Source organism: Amblyraja radiata, chromosome 12, assembly GCF_010909765.2.
Source record: "Amblyraja radiata isolate CabotCenter1 chromosome 12, sAmbRad1.1.pri, whole genome shotgun sequence".
Classification (NCBI taxonomy): Eukaryota; Metazoa; Chordata; class Chondrichthyes; order Rajiformes; family Rajidae; genus Amblyraja; species Amblyraja radiata.
Window position 1 is genome coordinate 393,982 of NC_045967.1, and position 19,075 is coordinate 413,056.

Sequence of the window (19,075 nt, forward strand, 5' to 3'; positions counted from 1 at the left end):
TGGGTGCTGCCTGTGTGGAGTTTGCACGTTCTCTCTGTCATCTCCTGGGATTTCTCCGGGCGCTCCCATTTCCTCCCATATATCAAAGATGCACAGGTTGGTGAATTCATTGGCCACTGTAAGTGAGTGGCGGAATCAGGGAGGGAATTAGTGGGAATGCGCAGACAATCAAATGGGATTAGCGTGGGATAATCCGAGTTGGTGTTTGATAGTCTGCATGGATACAGTGGGCCAAGAGGTGAGTTTCTCTACTCTATGATTCTGCCTCTTTAACAATGTAGCATGGAGAAATGTGAATAGGTGACTGTTGTACTGCACATTAAGTGTGATTTCTGCATATCCCTGATAATGTTTTGCTTACTCTCAACAGTGTGAACCCTTCTCCGCCCCTGTCCCCGCCTGTAAGCCGCAACATTGCTGCGAAAGATGAGGTAGGTGAAGGTGATACTGATTATGTCATAAGCTAAAGCAGACATTTCCGTTTGTGACTTAGAATCGCAGGGATATCTATCACAATCTCTTTCCATGCAACAAAAAAGCACATATTAAAGTCTTAAAGTATTTGACTAGTAATTGCAAATTCAACTGTGCCTGAAGACTCGTTGGTTTATAACATTTCAGGTGCCATATTTCTTGCACAGACATCGTTTATTTTCTTTTGGGGATGGAAGCATTAAGCAGATGGTGTTCCTTTTGCTAATTTTATCTCATCAATTTTAAGTATGATTTCCCTGTTTAAATTGGTTAGTCTACTTGGTTTAACACTTACTAGGCTTGGAGAATATTATTTCCTTTCTCTGCTGACCTTACGAGGCTGTGGATGAGGAAATGCACGATTACACCCCCCCACCCCACCCCACAGAGTGCCGGGATAACTTAGCAGGTCAGGCAGCATCTCTGTAGAACATGAATAAGCGACGTTTCGGGTCGAGATCCTTCTTCCGACTTGAAAAATCACCTACCCATGTTTGCCAAAGATGCTGCTTGACCTGTTGATTTTAGTTTAGTTTAGAGACACAGCACGGACACAGGCCCTTCGGCCTACCGAGTCCACGCCAAACCAATTAACCTACAAACCTGTATGTCTTTGGAGTGCTGAGTTACTCCAGCATGTGCAGTTCTTTGTTTCTACATTAGGATGAAATAATGATATTTGTAAGGCACAACGACTGAGGAAGTGGCAGGATTAGAAGTTGTAAAATATTGATCAAAGATTTCTCTGGTTGGTATTAATCCATTGTTCGTACTTTATGATCAAACAGAGCCTGGGTGTGCATATTTACATATATGAATATTTAATTAAATAGTTGGTAACTGAAAAGTGATCATAAATGGGAAGCCTGCCTACATCTCCTGCTCTTTCCCCCAGCGGGTCAGAGGTCATGCTGCCTCACAGCGCCAGAGACCCAGGTTCGATCCTGGTCTCGCATGCCGTCTGTGTGTAGTTTGCACATTATCCCTGTGACCGCGTGGGTTTCCTCCAGGTGCTCCAGTTACCTCCCACATCCTAAAGACGTACAGGTTTGCAGGTTAATTGCCCTCTGTAAATTGCCCCTAATGTGTATGGAGTGAATGCGAATGAAAGCAAGATAACATAGAACTAGTATGATTGATGGATGGTGTGGACCCGTTGGGCCAAAGGCCTGTTTCCCAGCAGTCTCTTTCGATCAATGTGTGTCGACAACATGAGGTACAGTGGAGTTTCCTTGGTGATCAACCAACACCCGACAGATGTTCACCAGGAATGTGCAGCACAGCCCATGTGTGGGAAAGAGTGGAGATGTACAGAGTTAAAATCATATTAACCCAAGTTCACATAAGCGAGCCGGTAGTGAAGCTGAGAGAGCCTCAAGTTAATCACTCTCTGGGATGTTACAATCTGTGAATGTCCGTCGGGAATGCTGCCTTCAGGAAACGTAAATGAAAAGTAAAGAGGAAAAAGACTCGGAGACAAGATGTCTACTTTAAGTCAAGCCTGCTGCTTTTAAATCTTGCAATTGTAGATTTTTGCACTGACGTGTACCTGATATGCAAGTGGCTGTGGATTAGACTAAATTCTCTCCCCTTAGCCGAGGTAGTTATGGTAATTTAAGCAAATCCGATGAAATGCCGGACACACACGGCAGGCTAGGTAGCGATTATGGAACGAGAAACAGGGTCGACAATTCGGGCTGATGGCCCCACATCGGCTGTTCTTCGATTAAAATCGAATGAATTTGTTCAATTTGTTCTTGTTCTTGTTCTTGTTCTTCCTGGAACTTGGGGTTAATTTACTGCACTTTCTTCCTTCTCAGAATCCAAGCACCTTGCTCTCATTCAATCGATTGCCATCAAATTATCTCTGTTCTTCCTGGGGAGGCTTCAGTTGTTTTCTCCATCTTATTTACTATTGACCTCTCTCCTTTATAATGAGGGTGGATTATTACTTCGCCTGTTCCTTTATTCCCTGCTTCCCTCCTTTTCCTGTTAGAATCCTAATACCTGGCAAACAAATATCGGAGATTACATTATAAAAAATATTAAATTATTTGTTTATGACAAAGGGATGTGTTTGGGACAATGAATTTCGTTAGCTGGAATCTTGGGAATGTGGTATTGGAATAGGCACCATTCACAAACATTATCGGGTTTGGCGGGCAAATCGGAATGAAAGTTGAACTAGGGACAAGGATTCATTATGTGGACATAAGAGACTGCAGATGCTGGTTTACTAAAAAAAAAGACACAAAATGCTGGAGTAACTCAGCAGATCAGGCCGCATCTCTGAAGGGTCCCGACGTGAAACATCACTTATTCATGTAATCCGGAGTTGCTGCTTGACCCACTGGGTTACTCCAACATGTTGAGTCTTTCTTTGCATGGTTTATAGTCAGGTCTGACATTGGAGTGAGTTACTGGGGATATGTTACACTGTTAATAATGAAGCTGTAAAAAGTGAAGCTCCACCAGTTAGCTTGTTGAATGTAAATGTTTCCTGTGTTTCAAAGAAGAGGAACTGGGCTGTTATCTTGTCCTAGACAGTGTATCACTTGGATAACTATGATTCTTTAGTTAACAACATTGGATAGATCATCGATCATCTAGACTTTGGTCTGTAATCATTTATCGTCTAGTTAAGACTGCATTTTTAACAACTTTAGATTTGATTTGTACAAAATGGTGGCCAGAAACCTGGCAACTCTTGTGTACCATGTCAGTGCAATCTGCCATTCCTACACTGTTATACTTAAGTATGATTGTGCCAATGTATAGTAAGATTTTTACTGAAACGTATGCAAAAAGGAATTTCACTGTGCCTACGTAGCTGTGACAATAAAGTACCATTAGACCAGTGCATGGATCATCCATCCAAAGAGAAGAATTGGAATGCCACTGCAACAACTGGGAACTTAATTGCAAGTTAAAAAATCTGGAAGAAAAAGATTAAGAAACAGCCATGTTGTAGGAAAAAGATAACTGGTCATCAATCTCTTTCATGAAATCTGCCATTGTTAATTGTGTGGGAAGGAACTCCAGATGCTGGTGTAAACCGAAGATCAACACAAAAAGCTGGGGTAACTCAGCGGGTCAGATGACTTTTCTGGAGAAAAGGAATAGGTGACGTTTCGCGTTGAGACCCTTCTTCAGACTGAGAATCGGGAAAAGGGAAATGAGAAATATAGATGGTGATGTAGAGAGATATAGAACACATGAGTGAAAGATAATTGTTCTTGTTTATGTATGATCCCAGGTCAAACAGTATGCTGAGAATCCAGTGCCCTCAGTCGTGACCCAGCATGCATCTCTGTTAAGGAGTGGATAAAGAATGTTGCGTTGTATGAACTATTAAATAGCAAGACAATATACCTATTATATTTCCTTAAATTATAGCATTACCATGAAGTATCTATGTAATGCAGTTATTGGTATTTCATGGAACATTTTATATAAATGCACATTATTCCTTATTGCACATTAGGAAACCCTGAAGGGTGAAAATATATTTACCCCATGAACCTTGCAGGATAGTATGTATGTATGACTGCAGGCACGAAATTTCGTTCAGACCGTAAGGTCTGAATGACAATAAAGGTATTCAATTCAATTCAATTCAATATCCATTTTATTCTTAGGCGACATTCTTGGGTGGCACAGTGGCACAGCGGTAGAGTTGCTGCCTTAAAGCACCATTGACCCGGGTTTGATCCTGTCTACGGGTGCTGTCTGTATGGAGTTTGTACGTTCTCCCCGTGACCATGTGGGTTTTCTCCGATTGCTCTGGTTTCCTCCCACACTCCAAAGACGTACAGGTTTGGAGGTTAATTGCCTTCGGTAAAATTGTCCCTGGTGTGCAGGATAGTGTTAATGTTCGCTGGACGGCGTGGACTTGGTGGGCTGAAGGCCCTGTTTCCGTGCTGTATCTCTAAAGTCTAAAGTACTCCTTTCTGATGTAAAATAAGGTAACCAATAAACTAGTAAGATTAAACGAGAACTTACCAGTTTGAAGTTTGATCTGTATTTTATGAGGAGTTACGATGAGGGATTACGTGAAGAACCCGCTCAGTGCGCAGGCGCGGCATACTTCCAAGCAGCGGTGTGGAATCACAGATAGACACAGTTATTTTGAAGTAAACATAGTAAAGATAAGGAGACATCAATTTATTAGTTTGATCCATATAATGAGGGTGGGAGCGGAGGGCACGTAATCCCTCATCGTAACTCCTCATAAAATACAGATCAAACTTCAAACTGGTAAGTTCTCGTTTAATCTTACTATTTTACTTCGGAGTCACGTGAGTGACTACGTGAAGATTTCAAAGCTCTGTGATTTCAAACCGTGTAACAGTTTCATTTCACTCACTGCCGAAGTTCTTGAGGGAGGAAGTGTTATCGTAATGAACCAATGAGTCTATTTGTAGAAAAACACAATGGTATTTTTTAAACAATAACAACAAAGAATTAAGTTGCTCCCCTGGGCTTAAATTAAATATTTGCAGTTCGTAAATCTTTACTGCAAATAAACCAGGTTTTGCCAACGGCTTATTATAAAATTTCTGAACGGTCTTTTCCCTTCCCACCATCCTGCTGTAGCCAGGATGTGGTCTATAGGCATGTCCATTCTTTAGCCGTCGACATGGATGCTGCCCTGGTGGAATACAATTTGTACATGTTAGTGTTTATCCCAGCAGTTTCTAGCACCTGCTTGAGCCATCTCGCAATGGTTTGGCTCGTACCCCACCATAAGGTTTTTGTGACTGACCCACAAGGCTTTTCATCTCCCTCGAATATTCTGGTTGTGTCTATGTAGGATAGTAGGTGGGTCATGGCACATAACCGTGGTTCTGGTGGGTAAGCCACGACTGGATTAGGTGTTCCTGGTCTGCTCTGTTTGACCAGTCGCTGGATAACGACAGATCTGGTCTGGAGCTGTGATCATGTTGTCCAGTCGCAATAGGTGTAGTGACTGGACCCTCTGAGCGGATACAAGTGCCATCAACATGAGCGTCTTTAGTGTAGCTTGCTCGAGGCCGGGGGATCTGGCTGGTGGCCATTCCCTGAGATATGTCAGGACCACACTGATATCCCAAATATGGGTATACCTGGGCTTAGGGCTTGATATTGTAAATGCCCTTCATCAGTTTTACCACCAGTGGATGTGATCCCATCGCCTGTTGTCCTGCCGCTGGTTTGAGATAAGCAGAAAGAGCACTCTGCGCTGTGTTGATGGCACTGTAGCTGATCCCTACATCGTGGTGTAGATGGCCAGGAACTCCAGTATGTTGGTGGCTGTAGCTGTTGCGTATGTTGTCCATGTTTCCTGGCAGTACTTCTCCCTTTTTTGATGCTGGTTAAGTACTGCCTCTTGGTGGATGTTCGAAGGGATGCCGACATGGTGGTGATGGTTTGTTTGGACAATCCCAGTTCCAGGTAAGGTCTGTTCAAACTTGCAACCCAGGCGTTTAATTTTCTCATGGCATGGGTGTTTAGCTTACCTGGTAGGTAAGTAGCTGATAGCCAAATATGTCTTTCGACATACCATTGCCAAATCATGTTGACCAATTTGTCGCATGATAATGATTTTATGCCACCCATATGGTTAATATAAGCCATCACCGTAGTATTTATCAATTTGTAACCGAACATGCAAGTGCTGCATATTAGATACATATGCTTTTAAACCATAAAAGGCGCCCAACATCTCTAGATAGTTAATGCCCAGTGTAAGTAGTAATGATGACTCTAGTTTAGTCCATCTACCACTTGTGCTGGATATGGAGTTAGTCGCTCCCCAGCCTTGAGCACTGGCATCTGTTTGAATAACTAAAGTAGGGTTAGTGATAAAGATAGGGCTGAAACTATGCCAAACGTTTTCTGCCCACCACTGTTGCTCTGATATTGCTTCAGTGGGTAAGTTCATGACACGATCATAGTGACCTGTATGTCGTTTTATTGCCCGTACCTTTGCCCTCTGTAAATTTTTTGATAGTGCAAAGGTCCGAATTGTGTAGCTGGAAATGCTGCTACCATTTCCCCAATTACTCTTGCTACTTGTCGAATAGTTGGTCGCTCGTTGACCATTAATTTGTTGCATTGTGCTAATTCAACCATTTTTGCCTTTGGCAAGGTAACAGTCATATGGACTGAGTTAATTGTGAAGCCCAGATAGTCCATGATAGTGGATGGCTTCAACTTAGATTTATCTGGATGTAGGACGAACCCCAGAGTTTCGAGGAGCTGTTTTGTAGCTGATACTGCTGCCACAGCCAATTCCATCGTTTTCCCTACTATCAGAATATCCTCCAGATATGCCATGACAATATGTTTTTGTTTTCTTAGTATTGCCATGGCTGGGTTCAATATTTTGGTGAATAATCTTGGGCTGAAGTTCGCCCATTGGGCAATGCTTTGTACCATCCAGATAAATTTTAGGTATCTGCGATGATCCTTGTATATGGGGACTAGATAGTAAGCATCTTTAAGATAAATGCTTGCCATGAAGTGTCCTTTGGAATTCAGTTGTTTGGCAGTAACATATGTCTCCATTTTGAAATGTATATACTTAACAAATTTGTTTAGTGATGTTAAGTCAATGATGATGCGACAGACACCATCTTTTTTGGTTTTAGTGAATATATTCGATACAAATTCCAAAGGTTCATGTTTGGTCTTTTCGATGACCCCCTTTGTGATAAGTCTCACCAGTTCAGCTTGTCCCTCACGTTTCTCTTTGACGGAGGGAGAAATACCCTTTGGGGCCATTGTTGAACTGGCGGCGTTTTTTCTGACATGAATTGTATTTTATATCCTGTAATGTTGTTGAGTATATACTTGTCACTCGTGACCATACCCCATGCTTCTTTAAACAAGTGTAATCTCCCCCCTGTTAATAAAGCACCCTTATTCTCTATATGCTGGTAGGGACCAGACCCACCTACCTCCATGGTTATTGGCGATTCTGTTTCTTCATTTTCCTGAAGATTTTGTTCTGACGTGCTGGCGATGTTGGGGGGAGGCGCATTTTCCAGAAGGTCCGCTGCGGGCCCTGATCTAAAAGATCTTTGGGGATAATGTGCGGACCCCAAGCGTTCACCAGTCCCATATTGCGGACGTCGACTGGTGGATGCCGTGGGGTGCTGCCGCTTGGGTATCGGAGGTCTTGGTTTGCTCGTCCCGGGGCCTGCCCTCATTAGGCCGAAGGTTTTTGATGCTTCCTGCATCTCCTTCAGTTTTTTATTGAAATCTTTCCCAAATAGCAGCGCGTCCGTCTCCGCAGCTGGGGCTTTACACAAGCCAGCAAATTTGGGATTGAGGGCAGGTCTTATGTTTCCCTCCGGAGATTATTGATCTCAAATTGTGTGGTACACATTAATGCCAGCACATCCTGCTGGCAGGTATCCATCTCCTTGGTCTCCACGGAACGAGCAAAGGCTGTGATGGCCGACGTCAGGAGCCTTAGGATCCGCTGTAGCTTGAGTTCTTTGGTCTGGATGTGTGACCCACATGCCCCCAGATTTGGCTGTTGACACTTTTTACTTTGAGGACCTCGCCGTTTTCTGGTGCTGTGTTGTTTCAGCACCTCAGCGAGCACCTTTTCCAGTAATGGTTGATGCTGGCCGCCATTCTTGGTTCCAGCGGTGCTCCAGCCCGTGGGGTTGCTACAAGCGGTCCATCACACCCAACAGGTCTTCATGTTCCTGCACCCCTGGCATACTCCCGAATTCGTCCGCCTGCCCCTGTTCCAGACCAGCCCAGCCCTGGTCACCAATGCTAGCCTCCAGTAATGAGGGAGCAGAGGGCAGTGTATGAAGCACTGTGGAGGGGGTGCCTGACCTCCCTCCGCGAGAGCGCTCTTTCTGCGCATCTCGCTGGAGCTGCTCCAATTGCTGTTGGATGCAGCTCAGGCGGCTGTCTCTCCTCCATTTAGGTGGAGACATGTCCCCGTCCAACGAATCGGACGCCACCGGCCGGATGCCTGTTCGGATGGGTAGACATCCAGCCCGCAGTTCAGGCACTAGCGGGACTGGGCTCGGCGCGGTGATGGGGATAGCGGAGCGTCCGGTAATTGTTCCTACCGCCTTCTTCTGGAGCTTTTGTGCCTTGTAGTAGCGAGAGCGCCCCTCAAGCAGCGCGTCTCGCAGGCACCTGCTCCGTGAGCCGCTCCAGCGGCTCAGGCGGCTCTCTCTCCCCCCGTGCGGGTGGAGAGACGTCCCGTCCGACATCGGGAACACCTGCCGGATGCCTCTCGAGTGGCTATGCGTCCAGCCCGCTGCTCAGGTACTAGCGGGCTGGCCTCAGCACGGTGTCAGGGAATTACGGAACACCGGGTAACGCTCCTACCGCCTGTTGCTGCCCCCCTCCCCAACGGGAAAACGGGGGACAGTTTTGTTCCAGAGCCTTTTTCTCTGCCTGTAAAAAACACAAGCAGAAAAAGGCTCACCTGTAAAAGAAAACCCGACCTCAGGGTACTCACCTGACGGTCTGGTTCATTCTGTAACGGGAGAGCCTAACTCCCGTGGCAGCCGCTGTTGCACTGCTGGCGTAATGCCGCGCCTGCGCACAGAGCGGGTTCTTCACGTAGTCACTCACGTGACTCCGAAGTAAAATCTGCAGATTTGTTTAATTTAGCTTTTGACGAAAAATAATTTTGGTTAATTTTTTTTGATGAGTAAAAGACTTATGCAACGTTCATGATTCAGTTTATGATCATTTGCGGGGATTATTAGCGGAATCTTGACCTCCCTGTTTATTAATTTGTGTACACATAAACAGCTGGGTCATGGGACTGACGGCCTGTCGACCAACTGAAATGGAAACCATTTTGTACATAGAAGGCCAAGTTTACAGTAGGAAATGAGCGCTGAATTGCTGGCTGATGACTTCAGAATTAAGGGACAGAAGTTTAGGGGTAACATGAGGGGGAACTTCTTTACTCAGAGAGTGGTAGCGGTGTGGAATGAACTTCCAGTGGAAGTGGTGGCGGCAGGTTCGTTGGTATCATTTAAAAATAAATTGGATAGGCATATGGATGAGAAGGGAATGGAGGGTTATGGTATGAGTGCAGGCAGGTGGGACTAAGGGAAAAAAGTTGTTCGGCACGGACTTGTAGGGCCGAGATGGCCTGTTTCCGTGCTGTAATTGTTATATGGTTATATGAAGTGCCCACATTTTATTGGGTCTGCTGATTATTAAACTAGTGAAACCATGGTTACAAGGGAAGTGAGCCATAGACCTGTGAAAGATTACAGTTCTGGAGATGGGTAAACTGGAGTTTTGTTTTATAAGTTCAGAAGACGTTGGGGGGGGGGACAAAAGGGGGAGCTGGCGTGCTTTGTAACTTTGTCAGCGCCGTAGGTAGCTGCTATTTGTATACATTGTGTATGCAAGCAACAAATTCCACTGTGCTTAGTGACATGTGACAATAAAGTATTCCTATCCCTAACCAGGAAATTTAAGAAAACAAAATTCTCTCCCAAGAACAATGTAAATTGTGTTATTTACTGCATCATCGAGTCATGTTAAAGCATGGATGTAGTTCAACTTAACCATTCGGTCGATCTTGCTTGTGTTCACCAGTTAAGGTTGCTTGCCCTGACTGTTTCTATGTTGCCTACTAGCTCATTGGCATCACCATTTAAACAAGCAGAATAAGTAAACAAGAAGTTTCAGGTTCCTTGCTTCTTTTTTAATATAAAAGCAATAATGATTGCATTAATCAGTGGTCTACCAAAGTAATGAAGCAAATCTCTCTTTTATCTTTAGTGTCCCTAGGTCATGAGAAGTAATTAAAAAGTGCTTTATCCGCAAAACATTTCCCTTCAGTATTGATGAAGCTAACATTGGATGGGAATTGAGTGAGAACAGGTTTATGCAGTGACATTTATAATCCTGTCTATTGGCCTTCTTCGTATTTTGTCGAAGTTGGAGGTTCTGTTGCTGGCCTTTGGCAGAGTCCGGTACTCGCTGTCACCACCTGCTAACCAAATATTTGGTTGAATCAGTGACACACGTGCATCTTGAAAGTGTTGCTGCCTTTTCTAATTGTATAGCACAGTACAGTGACACTGGCGCAGCGGTAGAGTTGCTGCCTTACATCGCCAGAGACCCGTGTTCGATCCTGACCATGGGTGCTGTCTGTACGGAGTTTTTACGTTCTCCCCGTGACCGCGCGGGTTTTCCCCGGGTGCTCCAAGGATCTTCCGGCCACAATCCAAAGATGTGCAGGTTAGTAGGTTAATTGGGTTCTGTAAATTGTCCCTGGTGTAGAGGTTAGAACTACTGTACAGGTGATTGCTGGGTTGGCGTGGACTTGGTGGGCCGAAGGGCCTGTTTCCACACTGTATCTCTAAACTAAACTAAACTATTGAGCCTCACAAATGGGGGAGGGGGGATTCAGATTTTATGCAATGCCCAGTGACTTGATACGCTTTACGACAGTGTAATGGTTGACCTACAGTCACATTTCAGTTGGTTCATGTTGAATGGGCTGAACTGGGATAATGTGGTCATAAGTGGAGAGGTTGGTCAAACTTGGACTGTTTTCTCTGGAGTGTTGGAGCTTGAGAAGGCCTGTTAGAAGTATATACAATTAAGAGAAACGTAGACAGTCAGAACTTTTTGTCAAAACTTGAGGGCATAACTTTAAGGTAAGAAAGGCAAAGTTTAAAGGAGATGTGTGGAGCAAGATGTCTTTATACAGTGTGGTGGGTGCCTTGCAGTGTGGTGGGTGCCTTGCAGTGTGGTGGGTGCCTTGCAGTGTGGTGGGTGCCTTGCAGTGTGGTGGGTGCCTTGCATATGTGATGGGTGCCTTGCAGTGTGGTGGTGCCTTGCATATGTGATGATGGTGGAGGCAGATACGATAGTAGCATTTAAGGTTTTTAGATCTTAGAGAGGTTTTAAGAATCTCACTGTACCTTGGTACACACGATAATAAAGAAACCGTTGAACTATTAGGATGGACTGAATATGCAGGAACTATGGATATGGATCACCTGCAGACAGAGTAGTTTAGTTGAACCTGACATCATCGGACATTGTGGGCTGAAGAGCTTGTTCCTGTGCTGTACACTTCTGTATCCTGTAGCGCTCCTGGGACAGGGTGAGGGAAAACGATTCATTGGTTCAATCCTCATCACAGCCAGAGATACAATACAATACAATACAATACGGTTTATTTGTCACATTGCACAAAAAGTGCAAGTGAAATGGATATGTCAGCAGCGATACAATGATAAAGAGCACACACAAAAACACAATAAAAATTTAACATAAACATCCACCACAGCATTCATCACTGTGGTGGAAGGCACACAATTTGGCCAGTCCTCCTCCATTTTCCCCCGTGGTCGGGACCTCAACCCTCCGCAGCCGCCGCTGCGGGCGTCCAGATGGTAAGGACAAGGTATGAGTCCAGGTAAGTCCAGAGTCGGCTCTTCCCCACCGGAGACCGCAGCTTTAAGTTGGTGTAGGCCGCAGGCCGGCGGCCGAAGATTTAAAGTTCCCTCCACGATATGAGCACTAAATATAATTACGAAACTGTGAGTGAACACAGAGGAAATTTAGCAAAGGGATTAGGGTATTATGAATCAGAAATGATAGATTGTTAACAACTGTCTCCCTCTTAAAATATCCACTTGAATATGCAGGAGGCCACCAGGGCCGATCGAATTAAGAACACAGAATCTAGAGCAGTACAGTAGACGAATGGATCCTTCGGCCTACAAAGTTTGTGCTGAACATCAAGCCTGGTTAAATTGATCTCATATGTCTGTACTCGATTCGCATCTTTCCATTCCTTGCACTTCCATAGGCCTATCTAAAAGCCTCTTGAATGCCTCGGTCTTATCTGCCTCTATCACCACCCCTGGCAATATGTTCCAGGCCACCGCCACTCTCTGTGTAAAGAAAAACTTGTCCTGCATATATCCATTAAACTTTCCACCTCTCGTCGTACAACTAATCCCTCTGGTGTTTGACATTCCACCTTGGGTGAAAGGTTCTGACTGTCTACCCTATTTATATCTCTCATAATTTTACATACTTCTATTGAGTCTCCCTCGACCACTGATGTCCGGAGAAATTATACTGCAATGTGAACAGCTGCATTTGGGAAGGGGGCAAGACCAAGAAAATTGGAGTGGGAAATTTAACATGGGATCACTTCACATCTTCTCCAAATATAGCAGAGTGGGAAACAAAATCTTTTATTTTTGGTAGATATGTTTATAACCTCAGGGACCCCAAAATAGTGCCAAGCCCATAAACTACCCTTTCAGAAATGCAGCATAAGGTTGCATATAAAATGGAGACACAAGGAACTGTAGATGCGGGTTTACAAAATAGACACACAGTGCTGGAATAATTCAGCGAGTCAGGCAGCATCTCTGGAGGGCACGGATAGATGACATTTAGGGCGTGACTCTTATTCAGACGAATTGTAGTGGGCGGTGGGGGAGAGAAAGCTGGAAGAGAGGTGGGGGTTGCAGGACAATGCCAGGCAAGTGATAGGTGGATGCAGATGAGGAGGATTTTATTGGGTTGACAAAGGCCAGGGATGCAAAGCAGACAAAAGGCTGTGAGATAGAGAGGATGCGCAAAATGTGAAGTCAGGTGAAGGGGGGAGGTGGAGTGTTGTTGTTGGTAAGTTACCCAAAATTGGAGAATTCAATGGTCATGCCATTGGGTTGTAAGCTACTTTATATGAGGTTTTGCATATAATGCGGATATACGGATGACGCTGTATTAGGATATGTCGTAATGGTTGAGAAGGGCGGCATGTTGGCATAGCGGAAGAGATACTGCCTTACAGCACCAGACCCTACTATGGGTACTATCTGACGGAGTTTGTACATTCTTCCTGTGATCTGCGTGGGTTTTCTCTGAGTCCTTCGGTTTTCTCCCACACTCCAAAGATGTAGGTTAATTGACTTGGTATAAAAGTGAAACGGTCCCTGTAAATGTAATAAATGTAAAATATGGTAGTGTTAATGTGCGGGAATTGCTGGTCAGTGCGGACTCGGTGGGCCGAAGAGCCTCTTTCTATATCTCTAAACTAAACTAAGAAAGATTGCCCAAGACACTGGCTCTTTATACAATGATGCGTCCTTTGGATCTACTGATAGGGGCTGAAGTCTCCAGAATGGGGCTGAATTCATAAGCATGTCAATCCGGCAAGTGTTTGCAGCTTGCCAAGACTAACACCTACTCATGTCAGTTTATAGCCAGCATGGAAACTGCGGCATTTACATCTGGCTTTAATGACTGTTGGCCCGTCTGGAGTTTCATGTTTTTTTTGTACCCAATGTTTTTGTTCCCTATCCACCCTCGCTCTCATCTCTCTCTTGCTGATCGTATGGGACGGGAATCTGTGTCTCCCATGTGTGCTGTGGGGTAGCAGAGAATAAAGGCAAATCGTGTTTTTTAATCAAGTATTTGCTTGCTTGCAAATTGTGCCATTAGTAACCAAGAGCGAGGCTAAATAAGTTGTTGTGAGGGCGCGGAGTTAATGTAGTGAAATGATTTGAACTCCAAATCACTCGAGCAGAATAATGATCCATTTGTGATTATCCAAAGTCTGGAATTATCTTTGAGCCAAGCTGTGTACGTGAGGTAACATAACTGCCAGGCACGAGCCAATGTTAGTACCAGTGTTAATCATGGCAGGAAGGTGACTAGGTGGTGTTAATTTATCTTTGTTTTGATTCACTGCCGTGCAATCTAAAGGGAATGTGAATAAGAGAACTCCTACTGCTTGCCGTCCACTCTACTCTATCTTCTTCTGTCCCTCTGGTCTCCCCTGAAGTTGCAGCTCAACCAGGGCCACCTGCCTGGTCTCTCATGCATTGTGATGGAGATGGGGATGTGTGCAGCACCTTTGGTTTTTGGCCATTCTGCAAAGACACATTAAACACTGTGTGTGCTTATTTGTCTGTGTGTGTCTGCGTGCGAAAGTGCGGTGTGTGTGCCAGTGCATGTGCCTGTGTCTGTGTCAGTCTGTCTCTATGTGTGTGCGGCTATCTGTGTGTGTCCCTGTCTGTCTGACAGTTGCGGGGAATCTGTGACCTTGTCGAGTCCCTCACTGCACCAACCTCAGTAAGGTGTGGTGGTCCAGTAGTTAGCTACATCAACATTTACATGGAATCCTGAGCTGCATCTGCCCAGTCGGTGGTGCCAACACTAATGGTCCAGCCAGTTTCTCCTGCAACGGCCGGGGCCTGAGTTGCGATGGCATGTTCGGAGCAGCGAGCTGGTCCTTGCTGTGACCCACTGGACACTCATGGACCCCACTGGAGGGGCAGCACCTTGAGTAGATTCCCCAACTCCTGGCCTGGGAAATCTGTTACTCAGGCTGCACCAAGGTAAACAACCTTAACAGGTGTAGTCACCTAAAGGAATTAGCTGACAGGCACTTTGTTTATTAAGTTACCTTAAATGACATGCATTGTTCTTTGTATTTTTTCCATTTTGTTAAATACATTTTTTTAAGAAAGACCTGAAGCATGATCCAGCAGGTTAGACCACATTTGTGGGAAAAGAAACAGAGTTGACATTTCGGATTGAAGGTTCTTCATTCGATCTGACAGGCACTGTTTCCAGCATTTTTTGTTAGTTCCAACATCAAAGGTCTTTTGTGATTTTACACCTAAGCATTATTGGAAGTTTGCAAACATCGAAGACATTAACTGACATTGAATAACAGAGACAACACCGATAGTTAAGGGTGTCGGGGGTTATGGGGAGAAGGAGGGAGAATGGGGTTGAGAGGGAAAGAATGATCAGCTATGATTGAATGGCCGTGTAGACTTTATGGGCCGAATGGCCTTATTCTGCTCAGAGAACATGAATTTATGAACTTATGATTGTTGGTAAACCTAAAAGGATACATAGTGCTGGAGTAACTCAGCTGGTCAGGCAGAATCTCTGGAGAATATGGATAGGTGATATTTCGGGTCGGGACCTGTCTTCATACTGAAGGTCTAAAGAAGAGTCCCAACCCTAAACGTCACCTATCCATGTTCTCCAGAGATGCTGCCTGACCCACTGAGTTACTCCAGCACTTTGTCTCCTTTTGTGAACTAGCATCTGCAATTCCTTGTTTCTGTCAGTTGGTGAACATGTTATGATATGTTTCCATAGAGAAAGTTGTGGAGATATACAGCATAGAAACAGGCCCTTCAGCCCACCAAGCTGGTACTAACCACGAGCTACCACTTTATGCTAATCCTATGCTAACTTTATTTCTGCCAGCCTAAAGTGATGAGGACTGGGCCTGGCCAAAAGTGAAAAAACAGCAAGGCCTCGGGATGAACTACCGGTGCTTTCAGGAAGAAAGGAGACCAATCCTTTCCAGACCCTCCTTTATTGGACTTTATCTTGCACTAAACGTTATACCCTTTATCCTGTATCTCTACACTGTGGACAGCTTGATTGTAATCATATATAGTCTTCTCGCTGACTGGATAACACGCAACAAAAAAGCTTTTCATTGTATATTGGTGACAATAATAAACTAAACTAAACTAAAATAATAACCAATCAATTTTATCTCCTCCCTCTATATCCCAATACATAATTCACCAGAGATATTACTAAATGATGAAATAGAGGATGTTAGATCCCCACCAAGCAAACTCCAGCTAAGCTGTCTGATTAACAAACTTCAGGCCGTGCCAGTGTACATGCTTCCCGTCCCAATAGACAATAGTCAATAGGTGCAGGGGTAGGCCATTCGGCCCTTTGAGGCAGCACCGCCATTCACTGTGACCATGGCTGATCATCCACAATCAGTACCCCGTTTCTGCCTTCTCACCTTATCCCCTGACTCTGCTATCTTTAAGAGCCCTATAGATACCTGATGCTGCAGATACACAAATGTGTCAGTGAGGTCTGTGTCATGGCCTCAACAATCATAGATTTTAAACTCGTAATCCTATGTAGCATACTCTGGTTGGTCAGATCAAGTCAAGTCAAGAGAGTTTATTGTCATGTGTCTCAGATCGGACAATGAAATTCTTGCTTGCTGCAGCACAACAGAATATTGTAAGCTAAAATACAGAGCAGTTCAGATTCAATATACACATAAATAAACAGATAAAGTGCAATAGGCTGTTACAGTTCATAGTCTGTTTGTTGGCGAGTTTAATAGCCTGATGGCTGTGCAGAAGAAGCTGTTCCTGTACCTTCTACCCAATGATAGCGGAGAGATGAGTGTGTGGCCAGGATGGTGTGGGTCCTTGATGATGCTGACAGCCTTTCTGAGACAGCGACTGCGATAGATCCCTTCGATAGTGGGGAAGTCAGAGCCGATGATGGACTGGGCAGTGGTCACAACTTCCTGCATTCTTTTCCGCTCCTGGACGCTCAAGTTGCCAAACCAAGCCACGATGCAACCAGTCAGCATGCTCTCCACTGTGCACCTGTAGAAGTTCGAGAGAGCCCTCTTTGTCATACCGGCTCTCTGTAGTCTTCTCAGGAAGTAGAGTCGCTGATGTGCTTTCTTTATATTTGAATCAGTGTGCTGGGAAGAGGAAAGATCTTTGGAGATGTGCACGCCCAGGAATTTGAAGTTCTTGACCCTTTCCACCATCGTCCCGTTGAAAATGGGATTGTGTGTCCCTATCCTACCCCTTCCAAAGTCCACAATCAGTCCCTTGGTTTTGCTGGTGTTGAGGGCCAGGTTGTTGTGCTGGCACCATTTGGACAATCGGTCGATCTCTCTTCCATACTCTGATTCGTCCCCATCAGTGATACGTCCCACAACAGTGGTGGCGTCAGCGAACCTGATGATGGAGTTTGCATTATGTCCGGCTCCGCAGTCATGAGTATAGAGTGAGTACAGCATGGGGCTGAGCATGCAGCCTTGAGGTGCTCCCGTGCTGATTGTTATCGAGATTACATATTTCCACCAATACGGACAGACTGTGGTCTGTGAATGAGGAAGTCGAAGATCCAATTGCAGAGGGATGCGCAGAGACCCAGTTCTGCGAGTTTGGTAACCAGCTTGGAGGGGATGATTGTATTAAATGCCGAGCTGTAATCAATGAATAACAGCCTGACATATGGGTTTTTGTTGTCCAAGTGGTCCAGAGCGGAGTGGAGAGCCAGCGAGATCGCATCCACCGTTGATCTGTTGTGGCGGTAAGCGAACTGCAGTGGGTCGAGGTTCTTGTCGAGGTAGGAGTTGATATGCGCCATGATCAACCTCTCAAAGCACTTCATCATCACCGACGATAGTGCCACTGGTCGATAGTCATTGAGGCACGTCACCTTACTCTTCTTGGGCACCGGTATAATTGATGCCCTTTTAAAGCAGGTGGGAACCTCAGACCTCAGAAGTAAGAGGTTGAAAATGTCCGTAAAAACTCCAGCCAATTGGTCCGCACAGGTTTTTAGAACATGACCGGGTATACCATCAGGTCCAGGCGCTTTTCGAGGGTTCACCATCTGAAGGATCTTCTGACGTCGGTCTCTGTGATTGTGACAAAAATACCATCACAGCAAATCGGGGCTCGGGAAGGCACATCTGTGTTCTCCCTATCAAAGCGTGCGTAAAACGCATTGAGCTCGTCAGGGAGTGATGCTTCGCTGACATTTGAGTTGCCTCCTGATTTTGCCTTGTAGGAGGTGATGGCATTCAAGTCCCGCCACAGATGCCGAACATCCGTCTCATCCTCCAGCTTGGAGTAGAAGTCCCTTTTGAACTTTTTGATGGCCTTACCATGGTCGTATCTGGACTTCGTGTAGACCTCTGCATCGCCAGATCTGAATGCCCGGGATCTTGCCTTTAGAAGAATGTGGATCTCATGGTTTATCCAAGGCTTCTGGTTAGGAAACACTCGGAAGGTTTTTTGTTGGGATGCAGTCCTCCACACATTTCCTTATGAAGTCTGTAACGACTGTGGCGTTTTCATTCAGGTCCGTTGCCGAGTCCTTGAACATTGCCCAGTCTACAGACTCCAAACAGTCCTGGAGTTGTTCCTCTGATCCCTTCCTCAACCAGCTCTGTGCAGTCCTCTCCTCTGGGGGTGCGCTCTTTAATTGCTGCCTGTAGGCAGGAAGCAGCAGCACCGTGGTATGCTCGGATTTACCAAAGTAAGGGCGAGGGATAGAGCGATAGGCATATTTGATGGCCGTGTAGCAGTGGTCAAGGGTTTGGTCCTCTGGTGCTGCAGGAGACATGTTGGTAGAAGTTAGGGAGCGATTTCTTCAGATTGGCCTTATTGAAGTCCCCGGCTATGGTGGTAAACGCCTGGGGGTAAGACGTCTGGTGTTTGTTGACCACGGCGTGCAGCTCCCCCAGTGCCAGATGGACATCTGCCTGGGGTGGGATGTAGACCGCGGTCAGGATGATGAAGATGAATTCCCTCAGTAGGTAGAATGGACGCCACTTCACAGCCAGGTGTTCCATGTGTGGAGAGCAGGAGTTGGACAGGACTGCCACATCTGAGCACCACGCAGAGTTGACCATGAGGCAGACGTCTGCACCTCTCCCTTTCCCAGATCCCAGTGTATGGTCCCTGCAATGGATGGAGAAACCTTCAGGCTGGACCGCTGAGTCTGGGGAGCTGGGGGTGAGCCATGTCTCTGTGAAACAGAACAC

General features: G+C 45.4%; 1 protein-coding gene across 2 annotated transcripts in view; it reads left to right on the forward strand.

The window, feature by feature from the left end:
- Positions 1 to 19,075, forward strand: part of ophn1 (oligophrenin 1) — a 281,908-nt gene that overhangs the window by 254,164 nt on the left and 8,669 nt on the right. For both annotated transcript variants that reach the window (XM_033030095.1, XM_033030094.1), the window contains exon 23: positions 371 to 431. In XM_033030095.1, the coding sequence (XP_032885986.1) occupies positions 371 to 431 (61 nt within the window). The remainder of the gene's footprint in view (positions 1 to 370; positions 432 to 19,075) is intronic.